The sequence below is a fragment of the Puntigrus tetrazona genome, chromosome 4 (assembly GCF_018831695.1).
Source record: "Puntigrus tetrazona isolate hp1 chromosome 4, ASM1883169v1, whole genome shotgun sequence".
Taxonomy (NCBI): Eukaryota; Metazoa; Chordata; class Actinopteri; order Cypriniformes; family Cyprinidae; genus Puntigrus; species Puntigrus tetrazona.
In genome coordinates, this window is record NC_056702.1 from 6,290,012 (window position 1) to 6,300,499 (window position 10,488).

Consider the following 10,488-nt stretch of genomic DNA (forward strand, 5'->3'; position numbering starts at 1 on the left):
CAACATTTAACAAAATAAACTCCAACACTGCTATAGGTATAATTTAAATATATATATATATATATATATATATATATATATATATATATATATATATATATATATATATATATATATATATATACACACACATACTGAGAAGATGTACACAATTGCTAAATCACTCTGGCTTTAGCGAAAAAAGTTCTTCTGTTTTTATTAACCCCTGGTTGTACAGATGAATTTTATTCCTTATTTTCTCTTTTGCTGGATTTGCGATGACATTCTGGGAGGGCTGGGCATCGTCATCTGAAAAAGAAAATTACTGGACATTAATTCCGAAGCTGCTTGGACATTATTTGCACTGACAAAGAAGTTCAACACTTGCGAGACAGATTTCTCCGTGAATGCTCCCTTGACTCTACTTGCCTAAAGTCACATATAAAACCGACTGACTGAAGCCATTCGCGCAGCAGTCCTCGCACCCCTGCGCTTCGGTCCCAGTGCTACAGCTGCACTCCACAGGCCAGCTCCCATATAAGTCCAGGTGAGCCACAGAGTCCGACTGCAAACTTTGTGATGCTGAAACCACTCCGTCATCCCTGAGGGAACTCGACGAGTCGGGAAAAGTGACCTCAGACTGGCTGCACTCGCAGGGTTCTGCCGGATTGGGAACTCTGTGAGGCTGTGGTTCCTCCAATGGGACATGCATTTCATCATCTTCAATGGGGAGGCTTAGATGAGGGCCGTGGGCACTGTATGGCTGTTGAAGAGAGACCGTATCATCTAAAGTGTGCGGCTCGTCCTCAGGCGATGAGGGCATGGGAAGAAATTGGCTTAATGTCTGAAGCACCTGAAGAGGAATAAAATAAAGTTTATATATAAGTTTATTTGTGTACATTTTTTGCACAAATGAGCGTATTTACTAACCGTTTCCATGCTCGGCCTGACTCGCATTTTGCTGCCTGTGCACTCTAATGCCATTCGGAGCAGACAAAGAGCCACCGCAGCAGGCCAGCGCTCCACTTTGCCATCTAAAAGCCGCAGACAGGCATCCACTGAGCCTTTTTCCTCCAACTCTGAATGCAGCACATCTCTCTAAAGAATGGCAATGGCATTAGTCAGTAAAAGGCAAAGCTCCTGTACTGAATCACATTCAAGGGAAAGTTCACCCAAAAATGTAAATTCTGTCATTAATTACTCACCCTAATGTCATTCCGATCACGAAAGACATTGTTTTAATCATTTTGACTCTGCACGGACAGCAATGCAACAGGCCAGAAAGGTAGTAAAGACATTGTTAAAACAGCCCGTGCAACATCGCTGCTTGTTATGAAGCTACAAGAATAATTTTTGCGCCAAAGGAAAGCAAAAATAATGACTTTATTCAACAATTCGCCGATCTTGGTGTACCATAGCTATTTAAGTGATGCTCTTACTACCTTCCTGGGCCTTGAACAGGGTAGTTACATTGCTGTCTTGCAGGGACAGAAAGTGCTTAATAAATCAATAAATCCTCATTTTTGTTCTGGAGAAGAGGTCTTACGGGTTTGAAGAACATGAGGGTAACTAATGACAGGATTTTCATTTTTAGCTGAACTGTAATGTATAAAGAATTTATTATATTAACATAAAAAAACGAATTGTAAAAAAGTCATTAAATAATAACTAAATAAAAAAATGATAACAATATGTTTATAATTAAATAATATTACAATTTAAAACAAGTAGTAGTGATAATAATATAATAATAAATAATAATAATTTCAAGCCGATTCTTACTTCTTACCAAAAACAGGCCTTTTCCTGACTCTTGTTTCACCTTCTGTCCAGTACATGTCTCTAATATAACCTACAAGCATACAAAAGAAAAACAAAGCTAAATTATGTTGGTCCAGTCGGGACAGGCCAGTAACAAATGAGAAATGCATTTGAATGGCCAGTATTCTGCAGCCGAATGCAGACATAAATCTTAATTCGTACAAATTGTTCCTGGCCCCAGAATATCATTTTTAAACGGGACGCTGCGCTCACCACACCGAGGCTGTACACATCGAGTTTGACCGACAGCTTTCCATCACGAATGTACTCCTCTGGGAGATAGCCGAGGTTGCTGTGAGAGGCTGTGTCCACGACTATAGTGCAGCTCTGGTCGACTGAGTGCGGTCTGAGACGAGCTAATCCAAAATCGGATAATTTGGGCTGCAGGTGCTCATCCAAGAGTATGTTTGAACTGCGAACACAACACAGAACAAGCACATTTCAATGCATCGCCTTCACGGGGCATCCAGGAGCTTCGGATATGGCTTCACACTGGCACCTCGTGATGTTTCCGCAAATAACCATGCACGGTTGCGCAGTGTGTAGATGGTGGACTGCCTTTGAGGTGCCTTTGATGATGTTCAGCCTTTCCTGCCATGAGAGAGGCCTCTGAACTTCCTGTGACAAGAGCAGTGAACACTATGAAAGCTTCGACTTTAGACTGCGTTACAGTTTGAGGGCAAATGATTTACCTCATGAAGTCTGTGGAACAGCGATCCGTTATGAAGGTACGGATAAACTAAACAGAAGCGATCTGCTTCTGAAAAGCTGCCCCATAACTCCAAGATATTAGGATGTTGGTAGCTAAGCAGGCAAATGTGAGATTCATGAAAGAATTATAAACACCGTTTGAAAAATCTGAGGGATATGATCAAGCAAGCATTTCAAATAACCCACAGTTGCAGAACTTCGATTTCTTTGGTAAATTTTGCCCACAAGGCCTTCCAGTTAGCTTTGTTTTCCTGGTAAAATAATAAAAAAATATTTAAGAAAAATACGACAAGTGCTTTTCAAAATAGCAAAAGCATGATATATTCACGTGAAGTTTAGATACTATTAACTAGTTAGGACCTGAAGGAAAAAAACGTTCACAGCAAAAAATCCCTTCCTCCATTTTTATAGTAAAATAATTCCAACAATTAATTAAAGAATTAGCACATTATTATTGATGTTGTTGTTATTATCATGTTATTGTATTCTGCACGATGTTTCGAGTTATTAATAGATTATGACCTGTTTAAAAACTTTCACAGCAAAAGACCTGTTTCCCCGTTTTCCGCAGTAGACCTCGGCAAAGGCACTTGCTCCGATTTTTAAGTCCTGGTGGAAATGTCTTGTTCCCTCTATGATGTCAGAATATGTGAAGAAATACTTCTGTTTTTCACCTGAGACGGACAAATTAGGTTTAATCTCATATCCTCATGAAACAACACAAAAGTAGAAATGAAACCTTCTGCCTAATATCTAGAATCTGAGTGCTGCCACAGTAGTTACGAGCTAACAGACACAAACACAGTGAACGTCAACTTTAAATGAACTTGTAGAAATTACCTTCAACAGACACAGACTCTGCATTAAGAGGAGAGAATTGATCGGATTCCTCAGTGTTTTGCAGATACTGATTGAAATATGAAACATACAAAATACATAAAACATATATATAATGTGACTAAATAACTAAAACCAAAATTGCTCGGTACATTCGTTTTGTATTCTAACACACCTGAACCAGAATAAAGTCAAGCATCTGACCAGCATCTGCTATAAAATCTTCAGGCTGTTAACAGCATCAAAAAAAGACATTACCTTGGCAAAGAGAGGTGGGGATAACGACTTCAGCTTGCAGGAATCTAGTACAGAATTAAATACGCTTAGTTTGTTATACAGTGGTTTCATAGAAGTATAGCAGTTTCACCAACACCAGCAGTTTCATTACACGTCGTGTGTCAATGAATTGTGGTTTTGCGGGTGATACAGTTTTTGTTTTGGTTTTTTTTGGTTTGTTGTGCTTAACTACGGTTGACTTCATATTTAGGTTCGCCAGGTTCCTCTTTATATTCAAATACACTTTATGATAATGCTATATGGTATGGATACTGTAGCCTTTATGACTTAAAAGAGGAAGTTAAAAGGACAACGTACAATGTAAACAACCCCTATAATAGTTGGCATCAATATACATATATATAACATTTTTGGTTCCACAAAGAAACATCTATTTCTATAACTTTCCACAACCTCCTTTTCGCCACAAAGAAGAGAAAGGTTTTTCAGATGTTAAAGGTTCTTCAGAAAAGGCTCTTATATGGCACGGTGAAGCACCTTTAATAGTGTAACTGTAAAAACAATAGCAACTTAGGCATATCAGTTAACATGGTACTGTTTCGCCAAAGGAAACCAGAATTAGAGTCCTGCGATGAAGATGTTACCTTGCGACTGGAAAAGACTCCTGGCTCGAGCGTGACCCATCTCATCCAGAACCTTCAGCAGATCTCCGACGGTTTTATTCTGCTGGGCCCACCTCCACATGAGCTCTTGGGTTGGACTTTTCCCGGCAGCCACGTACATTTCCACGCATCTCACTTCCAGCTGACTGGGAAGGATGTGAGCAGCTGTGAGAAATCAGATGCTGATGAAGACCAGCTTCGAAGAGGGATGCTGTCTGTTCAAAACATCTGGCTTAAGCCGTCTGGGTTTCTAGCCGATCATTAGTCTGAACCTGGTTTGTTGGCAGTAGACCACCTTGGTCTAAATAACCAGTCTGGACCAACTAATGAACATCTTCAGCTGGCAGTACCAATTTCTGTATGATTATGATTCCCAGCTAATACTTACAAAGTTCAAAAAGCTGCATTTTCCAGCGTCTTTTTAACACTGACCCATTCTCACATGCAAGAAATACTGAGATAACATGGTCACGGCTGAACCTCACGCTTCAAGGTAACGTTCGTACAAAGTTGTGATGGTGGTGTGCGTTATGTTTGTTACCTAAAGCTCTCCATCCCAGAGCGTCGCCCCCGCTGTCCATCAGCCTACAGAAAGAGCCCATGAGCACCGGCGGGACGTCGAAGAGGACCGTGGACGAGTCTACCGTACCTGACATGACTCGCTAGTCTTCACGATACAGGTGTGTGAAGCTCGACTCGATGTTTCAGTCCTTTCGGACTGATGACTCTACAGTGCTCTCTTGTGTTGATAACTCTTGCAACAACGCGGAAATTCCCAAACCCCACCTACTTCCTCTAAACAATTTGACTAATACCCTCAACTGCGTGTTTGCTCGTGTGACAAACCATGCATCTAAAAAAACATACACAAAAACCCAGCAGTTAACATTATAGGGTAGTGTATATTATATTACATTATTATTACTATTTTATTATAATTTCAATAGATATTTACTTCACATTTGTATTAAGTTATCATTTAAAGACCACAGCTTCGTTTAGTTTAGGAACTATACAAGGATAAAAATACAAGGCAAAAATAAAACACAGGTAAACAAAATCTAAAAAAGCTAGTGATATGTGAAGGTGCTTTTCATATGATAACGGTACAGCAAAATTGATACAGTTGACATAAACTGTAAAAAGGTGTTTTGAGGGTCTGAATCCTTCTCACATTAGATATAGTTCACTTACATCTCTACAATTTAGGCTACATTACAGAGACAGTCTCAAAAGACTTTAATAAGCATCGGCCTAGCTAATCGAAAAGCAAAAACATAATAAGAAATTATTAAGAATTACCTTAATAGGCTATACTTTTTCAGTAAGACAACGACACAGAAATTTAATTAATATTTTAGCTTGACAAACTGGCTGGCTAGATGACAAAAAAAACAAAAACATTTACTTTTTCCTGAGGTATACACCTAATCTGAAACTGTGCATCAACAACCTCCACTTGCATATGATACACCTTTATTTACAAAATAAATAAATTCCCCCTAACACGACAAATGTTGGTGCTCTTCAGCAGCATGATTCACAGCATTTCAGTTTCATGATTGCACTATCAAATCACAAACAATAACCGCTTGGTGTCAGTTTTTGCTCATGCGCGTGAGGACGAGGCAAAAGATTTTCGGGAAGTCATGTGACATTATCTAAGCGCGCGATACATACAAGCTGCTTGTATTGTCTGCCAAACGCACTTTATCTGTAACATAAAAACGCCACACGACGAGATATTTTGCGATTTTACCTTTTTAATAGCCTCTTAGAAAGCGAAACTATTACTTGTGGCCTGTTTTTTTTTAATCCAATCACAGGCTTTGGCTGCTCGGTTGCTAGGCAGACGTTCATGTTTTAGGTTAAGCAAATAATTAAACTCGCTGTAATGTTGATTCAACTTCAAAGTATAGGCATTCGTATTTGAAATAGCAAATAAACACACCTGTCCCATTGAGTTTTTAAGATTTTATTTTTTTTCCCTCACTTAGAATTACATTTTCACTAAAAAGTGTTAAGTTGAATTATTCATGTTCATTAAAAACCTGGTTTCAATAGTCTTAACTGTTTTAAAAGAGAGAATTGATAGTAATATTTATATTTAACTACAAAACAAAGCCCCAAAATAGACAAAAATCGCCTTGTTTGTTTATACAATAACCTAAATGCTAATGTGTATTACACAAAAACTTAAACAGAGAGGAATGAAACAGTGAAAAGAACCCAAAACGTCCAAAAGCATAAGAACAACTTTACTTAAATTATCCTTACTGTGATGATGAAAAAGATTGTCAACTCAAAGAAAAGCTGAAATCAATCACGGAAGGCAAAAAGTAATTTGAGTGAATAGTGCATCTTGAGCAACATCAGGTTTGTAAAAGGCTTATGGGACAGCACAGCGAGATATAATGGTCTCTTTTGATGATGAAAAATGTCCAAAACGTCCTAAAAAAAGAAAGAAAAGGAAAAAAATGGTAAAATATCTGGTAACTTTAATGGTAGAATTTTTTTTTTTCTATTAAACAACAAGGTAACACTTACTGTCCTTTGTCTGCGTTGGACTGCTGGAGCTTCACATGTTGGGCTCTGTGGAAAAAACACGAGATGTTCAGTGAACACGCAACGTCAAAGAGCAAGGCATCTTCTAGAGACATGCACGTTACACACTCACCCCAAGAATAGTTATTTGTCTTGCTCATGTGTCGAACTCTGCAGGCAAACTCTTCTCCTTTCTCTGGTGTGAATTTGACGCTCTTGGTGAGGTGAAACTGCCAACCCTTTTCGAAGGCCAGGTCGGTCTGCTGAGTGTCAGGGAGAACCACGCCGTCCTTCAGCAGTTCAATGGTGATGTCAGGAGGGTGGAAGCCACTCACATGGCAGATTAGGGTGTTCTCCTTTCCATACTCTCCAGGGAAATGGCTGTACACCTGGACCTTGGGACTGGCTGCAATTAGAATTTAAAATATTAGCTTACGAAGATAACATACAAATAATTACGAGCATAACACACATTTAAAATATGACAAACATAACGCTCCAAGTAAAATGTATTTGCACCTTTCTGGCTCTAGACAAAGGAAACTGGGGGTATTTTCTATTTCGTTCATTTTCTCAAATAATGCACGACTTCATCAGAATATCTACTTCCTCTTATGCAGTAAACAGGTTATGTCATCAATTAAAAATGAAAGATTGTGTTTAGCTGTAGTTTATATGTAACTTACTGCATTTCTATATATGTACTATATGATAATCGCTAGTTATAGGCCCATAAAATATAATTTAAAACATTTTTAATACAATAAAACCTAAATACAAATTAAACCACTAAAATGACACACGGTTTTTATGCTGTCAAACAGGAAACATCACTTAAAAATACTGATTAAATCATTTGACTATAGATAGATACATACATAGTACTTAATTCCTCAAGAAAATGTCTCTTGCATTTGATCACAACACAGTAACACGACACAATAAACAAACACAATACAGCATTTAAATAGGAATATGGATTACTTACATGTTTTCCCCTGTACGGTGACGTACAGCACACAAAAAAGTGCAAGAGTGATGATTGCTCTCATTTTTGCGGATATAGTTTAGAGAATCAAAAAGAGTGTGCTTCAGCTTTCAGGTCCAAAGCAGTTGATATCGAAAGTAAAGATCGGTAACCTTAAATGCACTGTCACCAAGCCCAGCCTTCAAAAAAAACAGGCAGCCAATAGCAAAACCACTACCAACCGTTGCTAGGTGGATTTGATCTGGGGAGGTTATACAGACTGTGGCATCAGTCTGGTGGAAAACAGTCCCTTCGGAAAAACCCTAACTTACCTAAACAACGACACGACTCCTCCCTCTTCTTTACCCTCAGAAACACAACCGATCCACCATTATGTAAATAAACATTGCCAAAAGTATATTAAAAAAATATATAACAGTGATGACAAAAATAACAGTGGTGACAATTTACCAAAAGGTTAAGTTAACCAGTTAACTTCAGTTAATACATCAACACAAACAAAGAGCAATCTGTTACAATATTTGTTATTATTTATCTTATTAAAAATACAACTAGTTCATGTTAGTTCATGTCCGTAAAAAATAAAATAACCTTATAATGCATTAGTAAATGTTGAAAAGAATACTAATTAAGAATAATAAATGTTTTAGATTCTTTTTAATAGTTTTTTTGTTAGCTCAACTTAGTTACCTAGCGTTAAGAAAGGACAATTGAGCGCTGTAAGTTGTTACTACAATAGTAAAGTGATTTATAAATCGGCAAATATATATATAATTATGCAATCTAAAAATATATCAATTGTATTTTTAAAACAAATGGTTAGTGAACTGTGTTAAACAGTGTGCTATACTAATTTAACTTAACATTTTCACTTTAATACATTTAAAATTACATTGTTTATCGACAATGGTGTATTTGCTACTTAAAAATAGTAAGCTATTATGGCGTAGAATACATTATGGATGTTAATAGAATATACATGAGCCCCAGATGCCTTTAAACAGGCTATCTACTTCAAAATTGTACATTTATTTCATGTGTTACTTGGTGTTTGGCTATGTTTGTTTTTTTGTGAAACGTAAAATCCATTCCATCCATCCATAATATCAGTTTCTTTTCGAGTGCAAACTGAAGGCCGAAAATACGAAGAGCTAAATAAAGCATCAGCCATAGGGACGCTAAAGTTATCCCCATTCCTCAGGCTTTGGGGTTATATGGAATATAGTGGTAAGTCAAAGCAATAAAGAAACGCATATGAATTGTGGTTTGGCCTGGATGCCAGATTCCCCGCCACAACATTCTTCATCTCAGTCTCTATGGATACTAAGCACAATATTATGACACCATGCTTTGTGTAGGTCTGTAATCCAATGTATTAAACTGCTGGGAAAAATGTATAAAACTCTACTTCATGCACTTTCTGTGCTGTCTGCTTTGGAAGTGCTTTCACTTTAAGGATGTTTCCCTGTGCATTGGTTTGTTTGGCCATTTGAATGAAATCAAAGCAGATTTACCAGCCTGGGCACATTGCAGATGACTTGCCACCTTAGCAAATGTGTCGTTTCTGATAAATAATTAGAGCGAGTCAAAAAAATATCTCACAGTATCAGATAACCATGCATATCAAATCAAATAATATTTACCGTGTGATAAAAAAAAATAGCACAAGTACCTTAACTGTTGAACGTAACTAAACTTAATTGGTGCATTACTAGTACAATACTATTATTCTAGCATTATGTTATGGTTGCTACCCTACAGAACACCTATATGTTAAATTGCCAATTGGTTTTATAGTTTTTTACAGTGAGATTCATCTAAATGTTTATGTCTCTAAATACATTTGTGGAAACTGTATAAACAAAAAGCGAAAGCAGATTCCAAAGCTCGAGCAAGATTTCCAGGAAATCATGTGATGAAGCTTGGGATTTTTTTTTTTATTGTATATTAAATATACGGAAGCAAATCTCAAGAGCAATATCTATAGCTAAAGCGAAAATGAAAAACTTTAAACGAATGTCATCTGACTATCTGGCGAGGGTGTGTTTTGTTGTTTTTTTTCATTGTGGTTAAACCCTCCAACTCTTTGGTACTTTTGTAGACTTAGTTCAGCCTGCAATGGCACACTTTTTCCCACTAGCTGTCAGCCTTGCACCAGCATCGAAGGTGAAACTGAAATCACGCTCAGAACGAAATCTCCAGCTAGGCGGTGAAAAGTTTTGAGGAAAAAGTGAAAAGTTTGAGGCTTGGACCGGCTGCTGAACATACCCCAGATTTAGACTGATTTATGTCATTGTATCACAAACTTTTATGTGACTTGAACCACCAGAACTTAAAAACAAGTTCACCATAAGCAATAAAATCTAATGGTTGACTCGGTCATCTGACATCCTGCGATAAATACCATAAAAGCGATATGTTTTTCCCATCCAGTGTTCAGCTAGTGTTCCTATCCAACACAAAGCTTAAACAGTAATTGAAGATCAATTAGCGGCCTTCGGTTAATGTCAAACGGGAGGAAGTCAGGGCTCTCTGCTTAGATAGACGTTCACTCGAACGTAACACCACCTTGTTTTGACTCGTTTTGCACCTGTCTCATTTTTCATGTCTCTATCTAAAGCATGCCACAAATCTTGAGAGTTTGCGGTGTAGCCGACTGGGACGGCTGAGCAAGCATGTGGTAGCGTTCACAACCTCATAAAGGCTGCA

At 37.7% G+C, this 10,488-nt stretch overlaps 2 protein-coding genes across 4 annotated transcripts; both read right to left on the bottom strand.

Moving 5' to 3' along the window:
- Positions 1 to 88: 88 nt before the first annotated feature.
- On the bottom strand, positions 89 to 4,996 carry irak3 (interleukin-1 receptor-associated kinase 3). Of its 3 annotated transcripts, XM_043236876.1 has the most exons (13): positions 4,789 to 4,988; positions 4,230 to 4,412; positions 3,607 to 3,650; positions 3,352 to 3,418; positions 3,034 to 3,185; positions 2,698 to 2,762; positions 2,493 to 2,604; positions 2,300 to 2,418; positions 2,014 to 2,212; positions 1,769 to 1,831; positions 910 to 1,077; positions 409 to 832; positions 89 to 288 (listed from the first exon to the last, which is right to left on the bottom strand). In XM_043236876.1, the coding sequence occupies exons 1-13, from the start codon at positions 4,901 to 4,903 to the stop codon at positions 161 to 163; spliced, it is 1,839 nt and encodes a 612-aa protein (XP_043092811.1). In that variant the 5' UTR covers positions 4,904 to 4,988; the 3' UTR covers positions 89 to 160. The 3 variants fall into 3 exon arrangements, with proteins under 3 accessions (XP_043092811.1, XP_043092813.1, XP_043092814.1); XM_043236878.1 differs by lacking the exon at positions 4,789 to 4,988 and having other exon boundaries at positions 3,524 to 3,650; positions 4,230 to 4,334; XM_043236879.1 differs by lacking the exon at positions 89 to 288 and having other exon boundaries at positions 653 to 832; positions 1,762 to 1,831; positions 4,789 to 4,996.
- Positions 4,997 to 6,206: 1,210 nt separating this feature from the next.
- On the bottom strand, positions 6,207 to 7,937 carry b2m (beta-2-microglobulin). Its single transcript, XM_043236880.1, has 4 exons — positions 7,780 to 7,937; positions 6,925 to 7,197; positions 6,795 to 6,839; positions 6,207 to 6,698 (listed from the first exon to the last, which is right to left on the bottom strand). Exons 1-3 carry the CDS (start codon positions 7,841 to 7,843, stop codon positions 6,826 to 6,828), a joined length of 351 nt encoding a protein of 116 aa, XP_043092815.1. The 5' UTR covers positions 7,844 to 7,937; the 3' UTR covers positions 6,207 to 6,698; positions 6,795 to 6,825.
- Between the last annotated feature and the right edge of the window lie 2,551 nt (positions 7,938 to 10,488).

Coding starts and splice junctions, on each gene's coding strand:
- b2m (XM_043236880.1), bottom strand. CDS start 7,843: ATGAGAGCAATCATCACTCTTGCACTTTTTTGTGTGCTGTACGTCACC. Junction 7,198..7,779: donor CACCGTACAGGGGAAAACAT/GTAAGTAATCCA, acceptor TTCTAATTGCAG/CCAGTCCCAAGGTCCAGGTG.
- irak3 (XM_043236876.1), bottom strand. CDS start 4,903: ATGTCAGGTACGGTAGACTCGTCCACGGTCCTCTTCGACGTCCCGCCG. Junction 3,419..3,606: donor CCCCACCTCTCTTTGCCAAG/GTAATGTCTTTT, acceptor TATTTCAATCAG/TATCTGCAAAACACTGAGGA. Junction 2,605..2,697: donor GAAATCGAAGTTCTGCAACT/GTGGGTTATTTG, acceptor TTGCCTGCTTAG/CTACCAACATCCTAATATCT.